General features: G+C 54.3%; 1 protein-coding gene across 7 annotated transcripts; it reads right to left on the reverse strand.

Annotated features, from left to right (window-relative positions):
• Positions 1-8,594: 8,594 nt before the first annotated feature.
• Positions 8,595-24,002, reverse strand: SPRY3 (sprouty RTK signaling antagonist 3). Of its 7 annotated transcripts, none has more exons than XM_009562281.2 (2): positions 23,866-24,002; positions 8,595-15,687 (listed from the first exon to the last, which is right to left on the reverse strand). In XM_009562281.2, the coding sequence occupies exon 2, from the start codon at positions 15,638-15,640 to the stop codon at positions 14,720-14,722; it is 921 nt and encodes a 306-aa protein (XP_009560576.2). In that variant the 5' UTR covers positions 15,641-15,687; positions 23,866-24,002; the 3' UTR covers positions 8,595-14,719. The 7 variants fall into 7 exon arrangements, with proteins under 7 accessions (XP_009560576.2, XP_053931754.1, XP_053931751.1 ...); XM_054075779.1 differs by lacking the exon at positions 23,866-24,002 and adding an exon at positions 23,597-23,709; XM_054075776.1 differs by lacking the exon at positions 23,866-24,002 and adding an exon at positions 23,445-23,587.
• Positions 24,003-25,368: the final 1,366 nt, after the last annotated feature.

The raw sequence follows: 25,368 nt of genomic DNA on the forward strand, positions 1-25,368 counted from the left end.
TACTTGGGAGAAGAGCCCAGCACCCACCTCACACAACCTCCTTTCCGGGAGCTGCAGACAGCAATGAGGTCCCCCCTCAGCCTCTTCTTCTCCAGGGTAAACAACCCCAGGTCCCTCAGCCACCTCTCATAACTCCTGTTCTCCAGACCCTTCCCCAGCTCTGTTCCCTTCTCTGAACGTGCTCCATCTCCTCAATGTCTTTCCTGTACTGAGGTGCTCAGAACTGAATGCAGTATCAGCACAGGTCCTGCTGAGGGACTGTGGGAACTGTGCCATCTCAGGGCACACCAGTCAAGGACCATAGTATTTCAAAACCACTCTTTTTTTCAGGTACAGACCTGCCTTTTGGCCATTTATTTTCTTTTCTCCTCTGCGCAAAAGGTTTCTGCCCTGAGCCTGGTTTCTGAGCCTGGTTTCTGCTCTGGTTGCTTTCATTATTAGAACAAGGAGAAGAATAGATGAAAAGGGAAAATCTTTGCCGCATCTCCTTGGGACAGCAGGGCTTTGATAATACTGCTTCCAAAGGGAGATTTAACCCAGCTTCACTTCATCAGGGAGGAAAGCCCAGCAGTTAAGTCTCTAAGATGAAACTGTTTATCTAGGAATGGCCAATGCATCTGCATGATCTTCTTTGCTGCTGGGGGTCCCATCCCAGCGTTTGGTGCTGCATCCTGGCAGAGCAACTCTGCCAGGGACCGTGGGCAGGACCAGGCTGATGATGGTGTCACCCTCAAGCTGTTTCCCTCGGGCAGAGGCTGTTTGCCTTGGGCTGACGTTATGCCCAGGGTTGTATCCATAGCTGGGGAAAAGCTACCCCCCAACACACAGAGCCAACCTCCAAGGACAGTGGGACAGAGCACGGCCGTGTCATTGGCCACGTCTGTGCAAACCATTATTGCCTAGGCTATTGGGCTCTGAACTGGGCAGCCGAACCCTGTCAAACCTCCTGCTGAGCATCTCTTGTTTCCCAGATGGCTCTGTGGAAATGATGTCTTTGTGGAAATGATGGCTTTGGCTGCTGGTTGGAATTGAAACTCTGGAGTAAGCGCGACTGCCCAAAGTGGTCCCACCTACACTTCCCATTCTCCTCACCTTTGTTTCAACCTTTCTGCAGGGGGAGGGACAATCTCTGACAGGATTTGCAGGACAAAAGCTATATCTCACCAGGAACAACCATCCTTTTGAACCATCCTTGCAGACTACCAGTCTGGGGGCAGCAGGCTGTATGTGCTTAGAAAACTTTTGGGGTCATTTTTTGAGCTTAGATGAGTTGATGACTCCCCTCTTACCATAATTACTCACGGTACCATGGGGTGAGAGCACCACATCCTGGCTCCTCCCGGGGTGTCTGGGTTTGTCTCTGAGGCTGGAGAGCCAGGAAAGCCCTCGCTTGCGCTGGTCTGCGAACCAAGACAAGAACGCTGGGGCATCTTACCTTTCGCGTGCAGGATGGCAAGGGAAGCTGACACCCCAGACAGGGGGCACTGCTGTGCACCATCTCATTAACCCTTCTGACAGCTTTGATTAAAAATAAAGGGGCCTTCAGGTCCCTGCTGGAGTGGCCTATTTTATGTGTGCATCTCCTTGGTTTTGCCTCAGCATATGATGTTCAGGAGGCAGTTATTTCAGGAAAGGGACGCTATAGATAACTGATCTGCCAGCCAGGTGTCATGTTCCTTCATTTATTTTCAATTACTTTATCTCTTTAGCTTCGTTGAGAATTGCCTGGTGTCAATTCATTTGGTCACCTCCGTGCCTGCCACACCTCTCTGGAGGCACTTCTCCAATGTGGTGTGATCTGTCCCCAGAGGCAAGCTGTTACAAAACAGCTCTGCTTCTCTTTCAGCTTCATCTTGTTCTCATCTTCTGAGCCACCCCCAACTTTGTGCCCCTTGTCACGGTCACACAGAGTTTCTGGAAGCAGCGATGCTGTAAGCAGGTGGAGTAGAAGAGGAGAGAAGCTCGACCTTTGGAGCAGGAGCCTCCCCTCTGCTCCTCAGGATGCTCATGACAACACTAAGCATGGGTAGCAGCAGACCCCAGCATGCTCAGCTGCAAGGTTTTCCTGCAAAATTCGTTCCCAAGTGCATCTGGCTGTCATTATATACCAGGTGGCAAGCACCAGACCCTGGACCTCTTTTGTCCCTTGGCTCATTGCTCTGAAGCTCATTCCCTGCTGAACATTGGGCCAGCCCAGGTATCTATGCGTTCATAGAGAGAACTGGACCAGAGCTTACTGGCTTGTAAGGCCAGGAGGTGTTTCTCTCCTTTTGTAAGGAACGCCCTCAGTAAGAGCAGTCAGGATGAGGGTGGGAATTCAGACCTCCTGGACCCTCTTTTCAGTTTCCGTGTGCTGTGTGCACATTGACACACACAGAGATGCCTCAGACTTTTAGCACAGAACCTGCCTCTCCCGTTCAAGACACATGGCCACTCTTTCATCTGGGACAGAATTGTCCCCTTGTTGATGCACCCATAGGTCTAGGCCAGCAACACCCTAAAGTCATCAAAGAATAATAGAACAGAATCATGGAACATTTTGGATTGGAAGGAACCTCAAAGCCCATCCAGTTCCAACCCCGTGCAATGGGCAGGGACACCTCCCACCGAATCAGGGTGCTCAAAGCCCCATCCGACCTAGGGGCTCATCCAGACCCTGCTCCCTCTGCTGCCCAGGCCGAGCTGTCTACTGGTTCCCTACCCATCCATCCATGCCTACCCTGACCCCAGCTCCCTGTAACAGAGTGGAGATAACTGCCGAGACAGACAGCACCATGCAGAGAAATGGGGACACTCCTGGCAAAAGGAGACACCAGTGTCGTCAGATGTGTCTGGGAAAGACAATCCAGATCTTCTGCTTTTTCTCAGGTGGTCCACTACCTTTAAGATGAAGCATCTTCAGGCTTGCTCAGGCTTCCAGGCACCTTTTTACCTGCCTGAGCTCTCTCTGAGCATGATCCGAGCTGTTCCTGGCATGTCCCCACTCCTGCTGGCACCACTGAGCTGGCAGGGTTAGTGCCGTGGGCTTGCTCATCTGCCTGCTCGCTCTCAGCAGCACGGCCAACTCAGCACTGATGGTGACAACAGCAAGGGACCACGAAGGGCGTGATGTAATTTTCAGATCCGTCAGGAAGTTTTCAGCAGCAACGGCAGGAAAAAAACCCAGCATTTTCCTGTTAAAAAGGGCACATTTGCTCTAGTTTCAATGCAAAAAAATAAATAGCAAGGCTGGTAGTGACTGTCCTTAATTGATTACTCATTTCTGCAGATGATAATTGCACATCAAAAGCCTGAGATCCAACTGTTTCATGCAAATGTCCTTATGAATAACAGCAAGGCACAGGGGAAGTGGGTACAGGAAATCAATCCTTTAGAAGCTACCCAGGAGGATTTGGAGTTTGAGTTTCATTTCAGGAAAACAATTTTGCTTGGAACATGCCTGGAAGAAATATCCTGAATCTCAGCTGCTTCCCGAGTGCTGGGAACTTGGAAAGCAAGGAAGTCATGGGAACGTCCCGGTGAGGAGCTCTCCAGCCAGGGGAAAGCATCGCTTCTTCAGCCACCAGTGAAGAACCTGAATGTGTAGTTGTCTGCAGGACCGGGGGCTGAGACGTTGCTGATGGGGGCATGGTAGGGGTACGGTAGGAACCTCGGGCAGACCAACAGCCCCACAGCTTAGTGCAGCAGCAGGAGCTGCCAACAAACGAGGCTGGGGAAGCAGTGAGGTTTCCAGAGGAAAGAGCTTGTCAGTCACGGGACTGAAATTAGAAGATGGACCTCCTGTCCCTCTGACTTTTTGTGAATCGGCGCCAGTGTAAGATATTTTCTGCATATTGCAATCTTCTGTGCTGTCTGACATGTGTCTGGGGTGGCTCCTGATCTCCAGGCTGTGACAGCTGTGGCACTGGTTGAGCTGCCGGCTCTGGGCTCACATGAGAGTCTCTGTGCTCATTTAATTTTTTCAGTCAAGTTGCTAGCCCTGGTGTCTGGCAAAAGAGGCTTGTGAGCATGACTCAGTCAGCCTCCAAAAGCAGCAACAGAAAACAAGAATCTGCTGTGAGCTGCATCTTGATTTTTGAGGCAATCTTGTGATGTTTTGCAGGGCCAAAGCATGGGTCCGTGATCACAGGGCAGCACCAGAAACTGCAAGTGTTTCGGGGTGTTTATAAGCAAATTGTCCATTTTGCAAAAGGACCATAGCACAGTGTCACCACTGGGGTCACGGAGATCGGCTTGCCTGTAGGAAAAAGGGCCCCTTGCATACCCAGGGCTGCAGTTACAGCATGGATGAGTGTTTTACCGGTGTCATTTCAAAGAATCCTCACTGCTCTCACACAGGCCCCTGCACTGCTCTGGGTGGATCCCAAACAGATCTGAGGGGTAACAGAAGACTGTGTGCTTGTATCTGCCCAGACCAGAGTAACATCAGGTTTTTTAGGCCAGAGGAGTGATCAGGTCTATAATGCAAAAAGTTTTTCTCTGCCCTCCACGGAGGATGACAACGGCCAAGCGACGAAATGTTTACAGTTGTGGAAGACGGCATTCCGCAAATCCCTCCAGCCTAAACTCCTGTTTCATGGTCTCTACAACCTATGGTGATAGCAGGGAATGAGATTTGACCTTCTACCTGGTCCTATCCAATTCTTTAAGCCTGAATTCCTGCATGCATATCACCGTCAGCATGATTTAAAAACCAGCTGGTATTTAATTATTCCTTTGTCTCCTCATCACCGTCACTGATGGAAGTCACTGATGAAGCAGTGCTTTGGATCTGCAGGTCGGGCTGAATTCCTCTGCTGACCTGCTGAAACCGCCACAGCAGCCAGGTTCAGATCTGTTACCTTCACGTGTCTTCAGTGCGGAGGGCTGTTGAGAGCTCCTTTCCCCTTTGTAGTCAGTGAAGAGAAATAGTCACTTTCAGGGCATGAGTCATCTGACCTATTTAGCCATCTTAGGAAGAGATGAATGAGTCCTTAAGAGATCTTGTTTCTTTCCACTGTCTAGACAGCCAACCCCTTGACTGCAAACACCCACCCTTGCTCTCCTGGAGCGCACCAGGCACACTTCCCAGGCTGCTGAGGGAAGCTGACTTCTTGGAGGTTTCCGGCACAGGTGGAGGGATGGACCACACCTGGATATATAGAATCATAGAACGGTTTCAGTTGGAAGGGAACTCAAAGCCCATTCAGTTCCAAACCCTGCCATGGGCAGGGACACCTCCCACTGGATCAGGGGCTCCAAGCCCCATCCAACCTGGCCTGGAACCCCTCCAGGGATGGGGCAGCCACCACTGCTCTGGGCAACCTGGGCCAGGGCCTCCCCCCCACCACAGGAAAACATTTCTCCCCAAGATCTCATCTCAATCTCCCCTCTTGCAGCTCAAAACCTTTCCCCCTTGTGCTGTCCCTGTCCTGTCTGATCCAGAGCCCCTCCCCATCTTTCCTGGAGCCCCTTTCAGGACTGAAAGCTGCTCTAAGGTCTTCCCTGCAGCCTTCTCTTCTCCTGCCTGAACAACCCCAACTCTCTCAGCCTGTCCTCGTACGGGAGATGCTCCAGCCCTTGGATCATCTCTGTGGCCTCCTCTGGACTCTCTCCAACAGCTCCATGTCCTTTCCTGTGCTGAAGACTCGAGAAATGAACACATCCTCAGAGGAATTAGAGCTTGGCCTCACTGTGATCCCTCTGAAGGCAAAGGAAGATTTCAACACCAAAAGGGTGGAAATCCATATCTGGAAAACTTTTTCTGCCCCTAAGGGAGGATTTCATGGAGCTGAGCTTGCTCTGGTTCTAGTACAGTGTGGTAGAGACCATTTCAGCTCTGAACAACCTCTGGCTATGATAAGCTAGAAAAACAGGCTTATTATTCTAGGTTAAACCAACAAGAGGGACTCTGGGCAGTACAGCTATGTGGCTGTGACCTGGTGCTCCCACCAGGCCACCTGAGGCCCTGTGCTCTACAGGTACCCGAAAGCCTGTGGAGTCTCTACCTGGTCTTCACATAGATGCAACATGGAAAAGCTTGCACACTTGAAAGAATTCCCACAGATCTTAGGAGAAAGCCCAATTACTTTCAATTTTTGTGATTCCTGGAACCATAAGGACTTTCTTTATGCAGAAGAAGGAAAATGTCTAAGTAAGCAATCACCATCTTACTCAGATCATTATGGTCTGTAGGGCACCTACATGTGCTTCTCTGCTAATCTCACATTACAGCTCAGCTCCTGAAATCTCCTTCAACCTCCCCCTGTAGGACCATGGCTGATAAATATCTGTAGATGCCACTAAGATTTGTTGGCATGAACTGGTGAGGACATGGAAGTCTTGGAAAGGTGGTACTGTATAAACCAAAAGGGCTCTAACAGAGTTAAAAGAAGGTTGTGCATCTAGGAATGAAACTGGTAGGCTGTGTCCAAGAAACAGGGACTTTGGCTCTGAAAAGAGCCAATGGGTGACAAATGACCTAAAGTCATCTTTTAAAAGCAGGGGAAGAATGAGTCACAGCACGCATTGGATTCGCATCTGTATTTCACAGCCCTGAGGCAGATTCTGAAGCCTGTGGCTGCATCGTTGGAACATATTTTGGAAAGCATGCTCTGATACCAGCAACAGCACAAACAGGGCTCCAAACCCAGTAAAACAGCCTGGGAAAAAGCTTTATGGTGAGAGACACGGAGAAAGCATGGTTTTGTTTGAGCCCAAAGACTGATGGGGGCTCCTGAGCACAAGTCTAGCCTAACAAAACCATCCTACAAAAGGATTCTTGCAGCCAGAGTCAAGGGCTGGAAGCTGAAGTCAACAAATTCAAATAGGAATAAGGGAGGTGCCACTGACCATGGGATTCATTACCTACTGAATCAATGTAGAAGAACTTCATTCTTTCAAAGTGCTTGGATAAAGATCCAACATCTTTGTGAGAGAACAGTTTTAGGTATACAGAAAACAGTCTCAAGCCAAGAAGCTGTTACTGGGCTTTGTACCTACAGAAGTACAGGAAATGCTGGCCTGTCATACGCACAGAGAGATCAGAGACAGCAGCCTGACCCAGCAACTGCTGCTGCTATGGCCCAGATTCATCCTTTTGAGGCTAAACACATCCCTTAGGTGGCCTTCTGCAGCTGCTGGGCAGAGACAGCCAGGCCCAGACTGCAGCTCATGGAATCCTAGCCTTTCCTGAGTTGGAAGGGACCCACAAGGACCATTGAGTCCAACTCCTGGCCCTGCACAGGACAACCCCAATATTCACATCGTGGGGCTGAGGGCCTTGGCCAAAGGCTTCTGCAATACTGTCAGGCTCAGCGCCGTGATTGCGTGCCTGGGAGCTGTTCCAGGGCTCCACCACCCTCTGGGGGAAGAACATTGTCCTAATGTCTAACTTAAGCTCTTCCTGCAGAAGATGTCCATTGCCCTGCACATCGTGTCATCTCTTCTGGCAGTAGCTTTGGGAAAGGGTTGACATCTTGGTGCAGTGACTGAAACCTCCCAGATCTCAAGGACTTCTTACTTCAGTCCCTTCCTCCTTGTTCCTGCCCTTTGCCACAGAAGCCTCCCCTTCCTTGAGGACTTGGGACAGTCGCAGCAGGGAAGCACACGCTGAGATTTTGGAGGTTTGCTTTAAGCAGCAGGTGACTAGAGGACACGTCATGGAGTTAACAATGATCCCCCAGCACCCAGCTCATGCCAACACAAGCCCAGCTGCCCAGCACCCCGCAGCCTGTTCTAGGCCCTGCCCAAGCCTGAGTCACAGCCCGGCCACCACAAAGGCAAGAAGGAGACCACTTTCAAAATTAATATATATTTTTATTGAATAATTGCTCTAAGTGGGCTTGTGAAGCCACCCATAGAATTACTTCTTCCATCTCAGCAGTGGTTCAGTTACATTTATTAGCTTTGCAAAAGAAGAAAACCAAACAGAAGAGGGTGCATTAAAATAAATAGGTTATTTTTTTCTTATCTTTAAAATAAACTTTTCAAATAAATACTTTGGTTTTTTATTTCTTTTTTTCCTTAAAAGGTACAAGAGTATTGTCAAAAACCAGCCATTGAGTTATAAACATATATTACACCTTATAGAAAGGAACCCCAATAAAGACAGCAAGGGCAGAGATCTCTTTATACACTGTACAGAATGCCTTTGTACCAATTAAATAGAGGATTAGAGGCTTCGGTTCTTGGTATGAGATTCTCCTTTGAAGCCAAGGATGATGCGTCTTCTAAGGAGAACTTTGTGCTGAGGACACCTCGGGAGGCAGGAGGCTGCCTGGCTGGAGCTGCTGGGAAAGGATGGGCAGAGGGGAAGGGAAGGAGAAGGGGGAAGGGGGCGAGGGGCTCCAGTGGGGTGGAACAGCAGCACAGGCAGGGACCAGCTGTGCCAGCTCCAGGGCACCACACACCTCTCAGCTAATGATGCCATTGGGACAGAGAGGGTGAGAAAGCTCCTCTCCCGATGCCCGGGCTGGCTCAGCAGGATCGGTTTGGTTCTGCTCATGCTGAAGCCCTTTGAGTTGCTGCAGGAAGGTGCAGCAGGAGAAAGACCCAGCGAGAGACCTCTAACTGCTTCCCTTAGGATCTCTTCCCACCCACCCACCCTCCCTCCTGCCTGCAGCCCTCCTGAAAGGGGAGCTTGTGCCCTTACTCCGGGGATTCTTCTGCACCATCACCCCAAGCGGGAAAATCGATCTCACCTGTGCAAGCTCCCACTCTGTACTCTGGCAGAAAGAGTTGGCAAGAGATCCCAGTGCTCACTGAAAAACACCCCAAGGCAGACTAAGCCCCAAGAGATCACAGCTCTGGTTTGGCCTACAGGGAACAGATGCTGACCAGCAGCCTCCAGTTGCTGAAAGCATCCTGCAGGACTGGGCTCTGCGGGCTCCCTGAAGGAAACAAGCCTGAACTGGATCCTACTGAAGAGCAAGGATCGTCTTTGGGGTTGGCGTACATCCCTTATCTGCTTTCCTCACATGCTGATCACAATACAGTAGACCTTCCAATACCTGAAGACCTCTGAGCTTTCTTCAGTCTCAAACCAGAGAGTGGGTGCTGGAAACAGCAAGTTTGGGGCATGGTGGGCTCCTTCCCTGTGCAGTCCAGTCATGCAGACCTCACAGGAGCCCCTCTCACCGCTCCTCTCCTTCCTCTTTATTGCACTAAAGCAGCCGTTCATAAACTGTTATTCTGCACTTTGTCATCTTTTGGTTAATGACGCTTGCCCACCAGTCTTTGGGTTCCCATGTGGGGATGGGGAAGAGCAAACTCTTGGGGATTTTACGGGAATGTCAGCAAAGAGTCCCAAAGAGCTTCTCCCTCTTCTGTGAGGTACTTGGCTGGTACTGACGTTTCTCAGGGGTGGGTGGACAGCAGCCCAGGGACCACTTCTGCTCTTCCAACCAGGAAGGTTGGGGAGCTAGGATGGGAAGGAGACTCCACCTTGGTCCCCTATGAGGCCTCTGCTCCAGTTCACACATTTGCCAGTAGGGAAGGAGGGGAGCAGCACCAAGGAGAGCCTTGAAGAAAGCAAGCACCAGCAGGAGCTCTTGTACAGAGAGAGCTTTGGAGGGCTGGGTGGGAAGTTCTTGCATGGGGAGCAGAGCAGGGGGAGCTCAGGTCCTGGTCAACAGCTCCTGCCTCCTGCTCCTTTGGCACCTGAGTCTCTCTTTCCATCTAAATCTGCCCTACAGTTTCCTGGCAAAGGAGCCCACAACTGGCAGAGACACTCAGCACAGAGAAATGTTCCCTCACAAAGCAGATCCATCCTTGTGGAATCAGGGGGGGTGCATGGAATACAGAGGACTCAACGTGTTGACTCCTCCGAAAAAAAACTAAAAAAGACACGTCAGGACAGAGAGAAATCCAAACTGCCAGGACAAGCAGCTGCTAATAAACATCTGGAGCAGATGTTATCTGACTCACTGCAGGGTGGGGCAGGAAAGTGGCTCACAACCTCAACAAAAATTGGAGTTCTTTCTGCAGGGAAACCAAACAGTCTGGCAGCCAGTGATGGGGAAGGAGGATGAAGAATCTGGTCGGAAGATGTTCAGAAAAGCTCAGGAAAATGCCAGGATCAGAGACTACCCACAGCCTTCCCGACACCAGCTGAGCTCAGTGAACCAGAGCTTCTTGGAGAGCTTTCTGGCCTGTCCTCTCTGGTGAGAACAAGAAATGGGAGCTCAGTCTCCCATGAATCCCAGTGGAGTGAGAAGCAATAATCCCATGCGAATCCACATGCTCCTACGAGCAGGGTAGGGGCCAACATCTCTGAACTTCATTAGCTGACGCAGCTGGTGAAGTGGTTGGAGCACAAATCTTAAGAGGAGCGACTGAGGGCCCTGGGGCTGTTTAACCTGGAGAAGAGGTGGCTGAGGGGAGACCTCATTGCTCTCTGCAGCTCCCAGAGAGGAGGTTGTTGTGAGGTGGGTGCTGGGCTCTTCTCCCAAGTAACAAGTGTTAGGACGAGAGGAAATGATCTAAAGTTGCACCAGGGGAGGTTTAGATTGGATATTAGGAAAAATTTATTCATGGCAAGGGTTTTCAAGCATTGGAAGAGGCTGCCTAAGGCAGTTGTGAAGTCACCATCCCTGGAGTGGTTTAAAACATGGGTAAATTAGGCGCTCAGCAATTTCTTTCAGTAGTGGACACATACAGTTGGACTCAATGATCTCAAAGATCTCTTCCAACCTAGGATTCGATGATTCTATGATTCTATGAAGTGCAATGCCTAGCTGTGGCTTTGCACTTTGTGCTCAACACCATCAAACCAAAGCCCTGTGCTGGTGTGACCACCCTCAGTGCCCATCCAGGGCTCTCCTCCTCTCCAATCCCCTTCTACGTGTCCTATATTTCATCAACTATATCTCACGGGTTTCTTGGAGATGAGGCATTCAAGAGACCTGGCCGGACTCCTCAGCCCTGCTATGGCACAATTCCCTGGGAGAAATGGGGCTTCCACACTGACCCAGAAAAATCCCATTAGGTAGAAGTCTACTGGCAGGCGTCCTGGCCTTCTACCAACTCCTGAAGGTAAAAGTGCTGCAATAGTAGTGCAGGGCTCTGCCTTGCCATGCTGGTGCCAAACAAAACTGGCTCTGGGGAGCTGCCATGTGGACAGCCATCTCCTCATCCTACATCTCCAGCACCTGGGGGACGTCACCCTGTGCTTGCATGACTTTGGAGGCCGTGAAAATGATGCAGCTTCACATGTTGAGTCATTCCACCATCGGGAGAGGAAGCAATGAATTGCAAAGATACAGAGGTGGTAACTAAATTTACAAGTGGGATCCGTTTAAAAAGGAGGAGAAAAAAAATCAAAGTAGAGCAAGTTGGAAAATTCTGTTCATTAGTTTTCTTTAAAAAGTTTCAATGAACTATTTCACAGTCTCATTCAACGGAGATGGGTCCTCAAATCCACAGTGAAAAAAGGAGCTTTTCTCATAGAATCATAGAATGGTTTCAGTTGGAAGGGATCTCAAAGCCCGTCCAGTCCCACCCCCTGCCATGGGCAGGGACACCTCCCACCAGATCAGGTTGCTCAAAGCCCCATCCAACCTGGCCTTGAACACCTCCAGGGATGGGGCAGCCACCACTGCTCTGGGCAACCTGGGCCAGGGCCTCCCCACCCTCACAGCAAAACATTTATCCCTAAGATCTCATTTCAATCTCACCTCTTGCAGCTGAAAAACGTTCCCCTCATCTCATCCATACCTTGCCTGATCCAGAGCCCCTCCTCAGCTTCCCTGGAGCCCCTTTCAGCACTGGAAGCTGCTCTAAGGTCTCCCCACAGCCTTCTCCAGGCTGAACCACCATAACTCCCTCAGCCTGTCCTCGTACAGGAGGTGCTCCAGCCCTCACATCATCTCCATGGCCTCCTCTGGACTTTCTCCAATAGCTTCATGTCCTTCCTGTGCTGAGGACTCCAGAACGGGACACCGGGCTCCAGGTGGGGTCTCACCAGAGCGAAGCAGAGAGGCAAATCCCTTCCCTCCTTGCTGGTCCCACTGCTTGGGATGCAGCCCCGGACATGGTTGGTTTTTGGGAAGCGAGCGCATGTTGCTGGCTCACATTGAGCTTCTCACCCTCCAGCACCCAAAGTCCTTCTCCTCGGGGCTGGTCTCAATCCATTACATTTTTCAGGAAGAAGGAGTTAATCAGCACCAATACAAAAGTGAAGAGAGCATTCAAAAGGAAGGGTGTCTCTTGATGGAAGTCTCTCTCCCAAACATCACTCAGAAGTAGGAAGCGAAGCAGTTATTGGCATATGGATAAATATGTTTTCAGTATGTTTTATAACCTCTGCCATAGAGGCATGGACTGAGCTTACAGGGGTATGCACACGTCCTCCGAAGAGGTCTTTGCCTTCAAACCCAAATGATTTCCAAGTCCAGGACTGGCCTCAGAGGGTGGGTAAAGTGCACAGATGTGGCCCTCTCCCTTCTTAATGTCAGGAGATCCTCAGCATAACCCAGAGCATCACTCTGAATCCCCTGCAGCTCTAGCAAAGTGGGCTGTCTGTCTTTGGCCAGAGAAAGCATCTTTCGCCATCCCACCTCAGGGTCTAGATGAAAGCAGGGTGAGGATTTCAGTCACATGGGCACAAACTTCACACCAGGGATGGGATTCATCTCCCCTTCCACAGGGAGCTGGGAGTTCAGTGTTTGGGTCCCATTTGAGTCAAGAGAGACAGGCACTGCCAGAGCATAATTTAATGAATAATGTTTTCAAGCGGGATGAATCACCCCCTGCAACCACTTTTCTCTGCAACAGAGGGAGTTTGGATCAGCTGCGATTTATAGATAGCAAATGTACAGAGAGAGGAATCCCATCGCGAAAGCCTACCTCTTGCCTCACCCCACAGCCAGCACAAAATCCTACCCTCACTCTGCAAAGCAGCCAATCTGGAAACCTCCCTTTCCTCCTCTCCTGACTACCCAGGAATTAAAGGTCTAGCAATAACCAGGGAAATCATTTTCCAGCAGGTGCAAGTGCACCAAGAAGCCAAACCTTGCATCTGGCACCATTCACAGCAGTATCATGAATATTATTAGTAAGAGACCTAGCCATCCTAACGATATATTTATATATACAAAAATAGATCCACAGAACTCTGCGTAAGGAGGTGACTGAGGGACGGCGATGGAGGAGCTGTGGATGGCAAGGTCTTGGAGGAAGCCGAAGGACACATTGCATATATTTCTAAATTCGCTTCCCTCTGCACTCACACACCTCAGAGGAGGGACAGGCAGGCAGAGCCAAGCACTCGGGCATCACCCCAGCTTCAAAGTCTCCTCGGGCGATGTCAGCAGGGTCACAACTGAGAGCTCCTGCCACCTCTTTGCAAGAGGAAATAGGGCTGAGTCCAGGACCATGAGGAGCTTCCCCAGTGGCAGCAATGGCTTGGGCTTATTATCATCACAGCAAGTGAACCATGAAGCACGGACATCAATTCAGGTTTCTTTCTGGTCTGCAGCTGGCCCAGCCCCAGGGCTTGGTTCAGCCCCATCTCCAGTTTGCCGCAGGCAGCCGCTGCCGCAGAACACCCTCAGTAGTGCCGGCAGGGTTTGCCTGTCAGTGTGATGCTGGTGGCGGTGTGACACGCCAGTGGGCGAAGGAAAGCAAGGCAAGGACTCAAAGACAACTTCTGCAGGGAGGGAAGGTCAGGCACCCACCTTTTGACACTTACTTCTGCTCTCAGTTTCCCTCCATCCCAAAGCAGGAGCTGCAGAAGCCCCTGCTGGAGCATCTCCTCAGACAGCGAGAGCCAAGTGAGTGGCAGCTGCTGAGAGGCGGGATCAGGGTATTATTTTTAAAGTGAATTCAGTGCTGGTGGAAGGTACCAGATTGGGGTTCTTGGGGCTCGAGCACGGAGCCAGTACCTGTGGCATCTGCTCAGTGGTGGGATGGAGCCCTCCATCCTGCCAGGGTTTGTGCTCTGGAGGCAGCCCTTCAAGACATTGAGAAGTGAATGGCAATTTCAAACCAGCTTCTTGTTCTCAGCCAAATCCCAGAGGGGACCTTTCCCTCTCTGCAATCGGGCAGAAGCGAGTGGGCTGGGCTGCCTCCAATAGCTCCTTCCCCTGCCAGAAGGTTTCTACAGCATCCCACACTTTCCCTTCCTCTTTGAGACAGAAAAATACGATGCCACCTCATTTTGAAGCTCACTTGCTTCTACCAACGGCTTCCAAGCCCAGAGAAAAGCCACTGCCACTGGTGGAATCCTGCAGCACCCCAGCCCCTTGAGGAAAGCAGACCTACAGCTACGTGAGAGGAGAGAGGCCACCCACAAAAAGTGCTGGAGAGAGATAAAGAGAGAGACAAGGAGGTCTGGCTCCTGCAGGACTCTTGCACAGGAGATGCATCGATCTGCCTCTTCCTCACATCAGGAAGGACCACACCATGGGGCAGCAGCACCTCCTAAAACCCTCAGAGAGCAGAGTCCTTAGGACCCCTCAGGCTGCTCTTCCCTGCAGGACATGGCCAAGGAGGGCACCCGCACCTCTCTCTGCCTCTCCTGAGTGTGCAAAACCACCACTTTCCACCAGCTTGGTGCTAGCTCCTCAGGGCCTTCGTCCTCCCAAAGGCTGGGGAACCCCCAGTTCACCCGTCTCATTCCTGGGAGGTGATGGTGGGAAAGCGGGAGTGCTGCAGAGCAGAGGGAGCCAAAGGAGGAGGGGGATGGAGGGGAGAGGGAGAGGAGGAGGAAGAGGAGTAGAGCCGCTTCTCCCTGGGAGGGTCATACCGGCTTATCCAGCGTCTTGGAGAAAGGCGTGCCGCTGGAGGAGGAGATCTTTCTGCAGACCGTATTGGTGTGGCTCTGGCAGCGGCAGCCAGGTCGTTTCAGGCCATCATAGCCTCGCTGGCAAAGTTTGAGGCACCCCAGAGTAGGAAAGTAGCAGCAGAGGCAGGGCATGAGGAGAGAGAGGAAGCTCATGGCAGCCCAGCGGGCACAGCAGGACCCCGGCCCACAGGAGCAGGGGTCATCAGCGCAGGTGTCCTCATCGTCGGTGGAGCAGTGGTAGAAGAGACCCTTGACGCAGCAGAGACAAGTCCCGTAGTCGAGGAGGCTCTCGGGGGAGCAGAGGCAGCGCTGGTTGCAGAGCCAGCAGGAGGGCAAGCTGCGGGCGGCCGTGCAGCGGGCGCACTTGCATCGCCCACACTCCTCGCAGATGAAGAGGTGGCCCGTGTGGAGGGTGGGCTTCTCCACCACCCCCTTCAGAGGTGACTCCTCCGGTTTCAGCTCGCCAGCCCGAGGCTGCATCCGGATGAGGGAATGCCCGGAGTGCGAGGGCGTCAGGCTGCTCAGGAGGCGCTGGTCCGAGGCGGTGGTGCTTTGGGAGACGGAACTGGCCGTGCTGGAATGGCTCATGTGTTGCTGCAAAGGGGGCATCTGGTGCTGTTGGCTGTGGCTATGGTGCAGGTCCTGGAAGGTGGAAGACGCCAGGCGGTCCTGGGACCACTCTTGCTTGTGTGGTGGCTGGGACAGGGAGGGGTTGGAAAGGGCTTGCTGGAAGCAGACAGCCGGTCTCTCCACGTAGTTGTTGCTGGCACGGATGGAGCGGATTTGGTCAATGGACAGGACCTGCTGGAAGTCCTCAGCAGGTGGGTCCATCGTCTCGTCACAACTGATTTCAGCCACACTGGAAGAGAGCTGCATTTCCAGGAGTGAGGAGACCCTGCGGCATCAGGGCACATCTAAAATTCCTAAAGGATGGGGCAGGAAGATAGAGAAAACATTTGTGTTACGTTTTATAGTGGATCCATCCATCCAAAGCAGGAAGCAAAGCCTGGCTGGAGAACTCCTAATAAAGTGATTTCCAACAACCAGAATCAAAGTACTTCTGTGCCTGAGGAGACTTGGGCTGGAGTGTCCAACAGACAAGGACTGTGAGATCTGTCCCTTGAACCACATGGGCACAGCACCTTCCCACGCCGTGGGAGCCTTCCAGAGGATTTCCCACCCCTTGCCAAACTGATGGACCCTGTCTTTCCTCAGTCTCCTTCCCCAGGAAAAGGTGCTGGCCCTCTCTAGAGGAGGGGAAACGTGAAGATGTGAATTATCCAGAGCCTGTGACAGAACGGCATCTCCTCCAGAGCAGGAGACTGTTTTGGGGATTCTCAGCACACTGCAAGCAGCATCCAAGTGCCATTCCCTGTACACACCAGCGACATGGGGATGGAAGGGATCTGAACACATTTGATGTCAGGCAGTAGCATCAACAAATTGCAACTAATGAGACACAGCCTACAGACTCCTTCAACCTTGGTCCATGCACAACCCAGCGACAGCCCAGGAACCAACTTAGCCCCATCCCAAACAATGAGAAGGAGAGGTTTCTCTTTAACCTTGGCACAAAGCTAAAGTGAAGCAAGGAATGTAGCCTTCCCAGCAGGCAAGCCCCGTCTTGCTCCTCGCACCAAGGCTGCCATGCTGCTGTTTTCAGGAAATGGCACTTTCTGAGGCTGCATTGGTGCCTGCTTTAGCCAGAAGGAAAGTCAGGACCATCCGAGGGCTGTGGGCTGCGTTGGAGAGGACCTCTGTGCTCCACAACTCCCCCCACCCTGGCAGGTTGGACACCAGCACCATTGCCGAACCCTTGGGCTGCCAGATATTGCTGTTGGCATCCAGGTGAAACCTCCACGAGGTGAGGAGAGTGGGGCTGTGACAGAGACGTGTCCTTTAGGACGAAAGGACAGGGAAACTTCACACCCACGCTGCCTGCAAAAAGTTGCTGCCCAGGAGGACAGAAGCCACGCGTTGCATGCCAGACCCCAGCAAAGAGCTTTCCTCCAGCGCTTCCAGCCTGGACTGCAATATCGGATACGTGCTTTCCATGCACGGCCAACTTCCCTGGGACAAAGCCATTCTCCTCTAGCAGATCAAATGAGCGATCCCTCAGTGACACAGATATTGTCACGGTGCCCGGGCCCGCAGGAAGGCTCTGTTTCAATAGGAAGCTCCCCGCCAGCGTTGCACATGGTCAGCAGCCCAGGCAGGCGGCAGCAGCGGAGGCTTTCAACTAGGTGAGGGGCCACAGGTAGAATCTGCTCATGCAGCAGAGAGAGGCAGAAGGAAGATTGATTTTCATTAGCTAGGCTGACCTTGAAGAGCAGGGAAAAGTAAAGACAACTTACTTTGACTGTTCAAGCAAAATCCGGCCCCTCCCATCCCCCTCCACGGAAAGAAAAGGCAAAGGATCTGCTTAGATTTGGGTTTTTCCTGTGTGTGGAGCCCACCTCCATATGATCTCAAGTGAGATGCTCTCCCCATCCAGGGAGATGCAAACAGGGAATGAGTCACTCTCCCAGGACACTCACAATTGATTTGGACACTGATTTGTTTAACAGAAATATCAAGGTGAATTAGGAGGGCGCGGATGACCCAGGGAAGGTTTTGCAAGCACGCTGCCAGGATGAGAGCAGGCCAAGGAGTCAAAACACCCACTGGTGAGCTGGGACCTGAGCTCCTCGTCTGACTAAAGCTCAAGGTGGTGACCTGAAGCCCCCGTGCACCATCTCAGCCAGCAGCCAGGAACATGCAGAGAGCAGCCTCAGTGGGTTCCCACATGCCTCATGACCCAGATCCCATCGTGGGGTGGGATTGTTCAGGTGACAATCCTGATTTACACCCGGGGGAGAGCTGCTCCGGGGTGTCCAACCCCTCTGCCCCGTGTGCTGGGGTTTGGCAGCACTTGGGCGTTAGGGCTCAGCCAGCGAGACTGCCATGAGGTTCTCGTGTGGGGTTGAACCGAGGTGTGACCCAAAGAGAGAGATCGAGGCAGCGGAGGGTCCTGCTGTGGTGGAGGCAGTGGAACTGGGAGATTAAGAGCCCCCAATGGGCAGACCCAATGGAAAGCATCCATTCCTCTATGCAAGACCTGGAGCTCGGGAGACCCAAGGAGACCCATGAGCCGCGCTTAGGCACAGGGAGATGCACAGGGGACACGGTGAGGAGGAACAAAGCCCCAGGGACAGTAGCCAGAGAGAGGAGCTGACAGTTGGGCCACACAGTGTGTTGCAACCTGGACACTTAGGATCTGAGTCCAGGAACTGGACACAGCATCCCAGGCAAGACAGGTCCTGGGAGGACCCCAGCACTGAACTGGAGCCCAAAGGCTCCTAGACCCATGATCCCCAGGCACAGGGGTGACGCACGGATCCAGACTTGCTGGCTGTGGGAGGTAGAGGTCTCTCTGGGACCCAACTGGATGCGAGCCAGAAGATGTGTGGGCCCTCCAGTCCAGTGGGATGAGGGGAAGAGGGATTGAATGACCAGAGCTGGCACCCAGCTCCTGTCCCCTCGCCCCAGAGAGAGCCCAGTGCCCCTGACTCACTCCCAGCCCTCCTTGCTCCAGCCTAATCCTGGGGTTGCAACGAGTCCATACCCCGACCCCATCGCTCCAACCATCCCTGATGCACTGCTATACCTCTCCCTGCCTACCTGCCCAGCTGGGGGGACAGGGGCAGCGTGTCCCCAGCCTCCTCCTCCTCACATCCTGCCTGCAAGGCAGGCATGCCAGCCCCGGAAACCCGCTGAGCTTGATGGTCACCAAACATATAAAGTTCGTGTGATAATGGGCTAAAGGAGGCATTGTAAAAGCAAATGATTTACAGGTTGGAGGTGGCTGCAAGCAGGGATGAGCTACACAAAGCAGCCAGGTGAGAGAAAAGGGCTTTTTCCCTCCGGAGGGACGCCCTCACTCTGGTCCAGGTACTGTGGGATGGAGCAGGGCCATGGCAGGAGGCTGATCCCCCAGTCCTGCTCTGCACGGATCCCACACATGGCCTGGATCCAGGCTGCAGCCCCCATGCACAGCCCCAATGGGTGTTGGCTCCCCCAGCCCAGCAGGCAACAGCCCATGTATGGATCGGATTCAGATCAGTCTGGCAGCCCCCAGCCCACCAGGAGACACAGCCCACGTGTGGCTCAGATCTGCAGCCCCCAGCCCCACTGGGTGACAAAGCCCATGGGTAGCTCACATCTACAGCCCCCAGCCCCACCGGGTGACACAGCCCACGCATGGCTTGGATCCACAGCCCCCAGCCCCACCAGGTGACACAGCCCACGCGTGGCTTGGATCCACAGCCCCCAGCCCCACCGGGTGACACAGCCCACGTGTGATTTGGATCCGCAGCCCCGAGCCCCACTGTTTGACACAACCCACGCGTGGCTCGGATCCAGAGCTGTCTCACAGACCCCAGCCCCACCGTTCGACACAACCCACGCGTGGCTCGGATCCGGAGCAGCCCACGGCTCCACAGTGTGACAGCCCACACATGGCTCAGATCCAAACCTAAACCAGCAGCCCCAGCCCCATGGGGTGACACAGCCCATGCGCTGCCAGCACCTCCAAACATCACCGTGCACGCAGCTTGTCCGTCTTCAAGGACTCCCCAGCCCCGCTGTGCACACACCCCACGCATGACGCTCACTCACACCTAGCCCCTCCACGTACACTGCATGCATGTCCAGGACCCCCATCCCACTGCATGTGTGTGCCCTGGAACCCCAGTTTCACTGCATGCTCACAGCGGGTGTGCATCCAGGAATCCCCTCAGCAAACAGGCCACGTGTGCCTCACACCCCCTTACCTTCCACCAACAACCCACGAGTGTGCATGGCTCTCTGTCCCACCACAAACAGCCCAGGCATGCCCAACGCCCCTTCCAAACAGCCCACGTGTGCCCAGGGCCTGGGTCCCATCAGCCAACACCCCATTTGTGCCCAGGACCCCCTTGCAAACACTCCGCGTGTGTCCAGGACCCCCTCACAGCTTGCAAGCAGCCCACAGGGGCCCCAGACATGCGTCCCATCAGCCAACAGCCCACTTATGCCCAGGACTTCCTTACAAACAGTTCACGAGTGTGTGTCCCCTGTTGCCTACCCCATGTGTGTCCCCCTTGCTGCCTACGTGTCCCTGCCCACTGCCCACCCCACGCGTGTCCCTCCGCACTGCCCACCCCCTCTGTGTCCCCTCCACTGCCCACTCCCACGCGTGCCCCTGCACTGCCCAACCCACCAGTGTCCCCCGCTGTCCTTCCGGACACATGTGTCCCCTGCTGCCCACCCCACGCGTACCCAAGACCCCCATCCAACTGGCAAACCTCCCACGTGTGGCCAGGACCCCCTGACAAACAGCCCACGCGTGTTGCCCCTGCCCTGCCGAGCACCCGGCACCGTCCTGCACCCCCACTGCCCACCCCACACGTGCCCACCTCCCCACCACTGACACCGCGCGTGTCCCCCAAGCTGCCAACCTACATGTACCCAGGACCCCCTCACGCATGTCCTCCTGTCACCTGCCCCATGTGCACGTCCCAACCCCTGCACGTCCCCCCACACGTCCCAACCCCTGCACGTCCCCCCACACGTCCCCCCTGCCCCACACCCAGCATCACCTTGCAGCCCCACTGCCCCCTGACGTGTGTCCCCCCTGCTGCCCACCTTACGCTTGCCGAAGACCCCTGTCCCACCAGCAAACACCCCATACATGCCCAGGACACCATCACAAACACCCCACTCATGTCCCCCCCCACCGTCCACCCCACACGTGCTGCCCGGCGCCCCACTCCTAGCAGCCCTGCTGCCTCCCCACCTCTGCCTCCCTACTTGTGTCCCTCTGCCACTGCCCACTCCACGCGTGCCCAGGACCCCCTCACAAACCCCCTACTCGTGTACCCCCGTCGCTGCCCACCCCACACGCCCCCCTTGTGCCGTCCCGCATCCCCCTGCCCACCCCACTCGTGTCCCCCTGCTCACCCCACACCCTTCCCCAGATGCCCCACACCCACTGCTATCCTGCATCCCCACCGCCAACCCCACACGTGTCCCTAACACCGGCCGCCCCACGTGTGCCCAGGACCCCCTCACAAACCCCCGACTCGTGTCCCCCCACTGCCCCACACCCAGTGCCGATCCACACCCCCTCTGCCCCCCACTCGTGCTCCCCTTCCCCAAACCCCACACCGTCCCGCATCCCCGCTGCCCCCCAACTCTTGTCCCCCCATCGCTGCCCACCCCGTGCCCCTCTTCCCCGCACTCAGCACCGTCTCATAGCCCCCCTGCCCTCCCCACTCGTGTCCCCCTGCCCGCCCCCTTTGCCCCGCACTGTCCCGCATCCCCCCCGCCCCATATTCGTGCCCCGCGCCCCACACTCACTTCGCCGCGGGTCCATCGGGGACGGGGGGCAGGGGGGCTCGGTGCGCTGGGGCAGGGTCTGTGGGGCAGGGCTGGGGGCTCGCTGGGGCAGGGTCTGTGGGGCAGAGCTGGGGGATCTGTGGGGCAGGGCTGGGGGATCTGTGGGGCAGGGCTGGGGGCTCGGTGGGGCGGGGTCTGTGGGGCAGGGCTGGGGGCTCGGTGGGGCAGGGTCTGTGGGGCAGGGCTGGGGGCTCGGTGGGGCAGGGCTGGGGGCTCGGTGCCGGCGCTGCGCGGGGGCAGCGCGGAGGAGGGGAGCGAGGGAGGGATTTATCGGTGCCCGCGAGCATCTCTCGCTCTCCCTCTCCCCGCCGCTCGCTTTCCCGGAGCTGGAGCTCTTAACGCTTACCTAAGTGGCGTCATCCAGCAGAAATGGACCCGGCCCATTAGCGGTCCCCAGCGAGCCCGGGCATCCGCTGCCCCGGTAATGACTGCGGCGGAGCCCTGCGCCGGTGTGATCCCCGGCACACCCGGGACAGCCCACCCGCGACCCACCAACCCCCGGGGCACCGTGTCACCCCCCGGGACAGCCCACCTGGAGACCCCCAGGGCATCATCCCCCCGGGACAGCCCACCTGGGGATCCTTGTGACAGCCACGCTGCAGGATCCGTGCTCTCAGCATCTCAGGGGTCAGCTTGTCCCGGTGACACCGGTACCAGGGAATACCAGTGACACAGGTATCAGTTGATCCCGGTGACATGGGTAGCAACGGATGCTGGCTACACTGGTACTGGTTGATCCCGGTGACATGGGTACCAGTGAATCCCAGTCACACGAGTAGCAATGATGCCGGTGACATGGGTATCGGTTCATCCCAGAGACACGGGTAGCAATGGAACCAGTGACACAGGTATCAGTTGATCCTGGTGACATGGGTAGCAATGATGCCAGCAACACAGGTACCAGTGAATCCCAGTGACATGGGTAGCAGCGGATGCCGGTGACACAGGTACCAGTGAATCCTGGTGACATGGGTAGCAATGGATGCCAGTGATGTGGGTACCTGTTGATCCTGGTGACACGGGTAGCAATGATGCCGGCAACACGGGTATCGGTTGATCCCGGTGACACAGGTAACAGCCGGTCTAAGCAACACAGGTATCAAACAATCCCAGCAACATGGGGTATCAGCCAATCCCAGCAACATGGGTATCAGTTGATCCTGGTGACACAGGTTATCAGTTGATCCCAGTGATATGGGTATCAGTCAGTCCTGGTGACACAGGTATCAACTGATCCCAGTCCCGGTGACATGGGTACCAGTCAATCCTGGTGACATGGGTATCATCGATCCCAGTGATCCAGGTATCAGCCAATCGCAGCAACACAGGTGTCAGTCAATCATGGCAGCATGGGTATCAGCCGATCCCAGCAACACAGGTATCAGCCGATCCCAGCGACACGGGTATCAGCTAATCTCAGTACGCAGGGTGGGCTCGGTTCAGTCAGACACAGTGGGCAGGTCATGTCGGGAGCACAGTGGGTTTGGCTGCCAAGTATCAACCATCAGGCTCTGGACCCTTGGTCCCTAAATTGCTGAGAGACAGGGGCAGTCACCCTCTCCCCTCTCACATGCCTGTTTACTGGGCATCTCCAGAGGTGTCAATAGGAACCCAGATGACAACCACACCCGATACTACCAAAAAGTCTAAACTCTACCTGAATCAGCTCCTGAAATAGAAACTCAGGGCAGAGAGATTGCATCTTCTGTACCGACACCCGCAGAACCAGTTCATGCATATCCCATTCTCCCAGAAACAGAAAACCTTGGATTCAAGGTCCGAACAGGACCTTCTGCGCTGCTTTCTCTAAGGCAACAACCTCTGTTCAGGAGCATGAAAGGTCCTTGTGATACTCTTGGCCCTGTTTATAAAGAAATTGGACCTCTTTTGACAATCCCAAAGACACAAGGCCTCTCCTTGATGGCACTGTACATCGGTCGGCTATAGACCCCACCAGAGCTCCCACCCTCACTTTGCTCCTCTCAACACTTCCAGGTTGTTCACCCGTTCTTCCCAGAAGCAAAGCAACGTTACCAGGTCAGGGAGAGCCTGTCTGCAAGAAGTGAAGCTGAAGCCATCAAGTCCTCAGCCATCCCAAGCCAAGTCGCCAGCAGCATGGGAACCCACTCCCACGGGGCACAAAGCTGCAGGTTCTGCGTGCCTGAGAGCAGGCAGGGAAGAGGAGCCTGAACAAGGGTAACAAAACCAGCTCCGCCGCTTGTCACCCTAACAGACAGGCATGAACCAGGGTGATCCCACTGACCTCAGTGGCTCCCTCCCAGCTGAGGCCAGCAGCAGTCTTCCTCAGCAGGGGCCAGTGACCCTGCTCTCCCGCGTGGAACCCAGCTGAGCCTTTCCAGGCTCATTTTTAGGCATTTCTAGGCTGAGCTTTCTTCCATCTCCATAGGATCCTACCAGAGAAGCTCCTCCAGGAGGGGTTTCTCCAAGAGGAATGAGTCTAGGGTTGCATCCTTCAGCTTCAGCTACAGCTCAGAGCCGGCATCTCTCTGCACTCCCACGAGCCCCTCCTCTTCTCCCCATTGCTCTCAGCTCTGTCTTTAAAGGCGCAGAAAGGAACGGAGTTGCCCAGTTCCCAGTGACTGCCAGCTGGCTGTGAGCACCTGACTCCTAAAAGCACGTGTGATGTCCTCCCCTTTCTCCCAGCCCAAATCTATCACTCCCACCTTGAGCTGCCGGTGATTCAGGCTTCTCTCCGCTGGCTCACAGCATCCCTAGCGCAGCCTGCGTTGTGCTCAGCCAGAGCTGCTTTATTCCTCACTCGCTGGAGGGAGGGCCAAAAAGGCATGAATGCAGATACCGAGACAAGTGGGAGGGTGGGAAGCAGAGGGAGAATAGCAGCCTCCTGGTGAGTTATTGACCACAGCATCGCTGAAGAGGAGGGCTGGGAACTCAAATGCATTTGCAAAGTGGAAAAGTTTAGAGCTATTCCCAAAGGAAGAGTCTAGGACAGAACCTGGGCAGGTTTTGGGGGGATTTTTGGCTGCTGGAAGAGGACTGTGGTCCCCTGATGGCGCACAGCCCTGATATGAGCCAGGTCAGAGGAAAGTGTGAGACTCTGTTAGGTTTACGATAGTCTCTCCCTGCGTGGGGTGTGCAGGAGAGAGCGTCTGCCCTGAGTGGGGGGTTTAACGTCTGCCGCAGTGCTGTGATGGCTCACGCTGTGCCCCATCACCTCTGCCCCAGTCCCTTCTCAGTCACTACCTGCAGCTGATCCCAGCTCCTCTTAACTGGCCTTTTGGAGTGACCTCACTCCTGGTTTGAACGCACCAGGTTTTGGCTCCTCAAATACCCTTGGGGTCCTGCGCAAAGGGACAGAGGGAGGAGCAGCTCCCAGGAGCCCTGGTCTCTGGCCTTACTTTAGAGGGTGTTGACACATCTCCTGCCTGGACCAGCTAAGAGCAAGGAGATAAAGGCACTGAGATGGCAGAATCGCATCCCCGTGTCCCCAACTCCAGCCTAGCCCGCTCAGCAAGTCCTCAGCACAGCAGCAGATCTCCGCCTCGGGAGGAACCCTCATCCCTGGCAATCTCCACAGGGCACCAGTAATCCCTCCCTGCTTTCCTCTTTCCTGCACATCCTCAACCCAGCCAAAGAGGCGGGGAGTTACTCACTTGCCCTCCTCTCCTCAAAAGGTGTTTCTGTAGGTGAACACACCTAAATCAAAAGAGCTAAACCCGGAGCCTGAAGAGCGCAGTTGCAATTTCAAAACAACTAAGAAAACTCAGCACTGTTTTCTAGGCACGTTATCCAGCCGCCTCCCAGCCTGACCACCTCTCGTCCTGCCTTGTGCAGACAGCCTGACAATTAACCACTGTGAATCAGTCTGGAAGCGGAGAGGAGAGCATCCCAGCGCAAGGCTGAAGCTGTCTGATCTCTTTTGATGCCATTAGCCAAGCTTAGACACAGGGGGAGGGCAAATCCATCTTCCGTTAAAGATGATGCAGGGGAGGGAGGGAAAAGAAAAGGAGGGGATGGAGAGAACATGCAATTCCCCTGATTAAATCAGCCAGAAACAATGAAGTGCTGGTGCCCTCTAATTTTTAGATTCACAGATTTTAGGGCCAGAAGGGACCGTGATGTTTATCTAGCCTGACAGTCTGGATTATGTAAAAGCCACTTGAAGTCAGACAGTGCCACAAGGTTTTTAGAAGCAACAGTGAGGGCTG

The sequence above is a fragment of the Cuculus canorus genome, chromosome 10 (genome assembly GCF_017976375.1).
Source record: "Cuculus canorus isolate bCucCan1 chromosome 10, bCucCan1.pri, whole genome shotgun sequence".
Lineage (NCBI taxonomy): Eukaryota > Metazoa > Chordata > Aves > Cuculiformes > Cuculidae > Cuculus > Cuculus canorus.

Coding starts and splice junctions, on each gene's coding strand:
- SPRY3 (XM_009562281.2), bottom strand. CDS start 15,640: ATGCAGCTCTCTTCCAGTGTGGCTGAAATCAGTTGTGACGAGACGATG.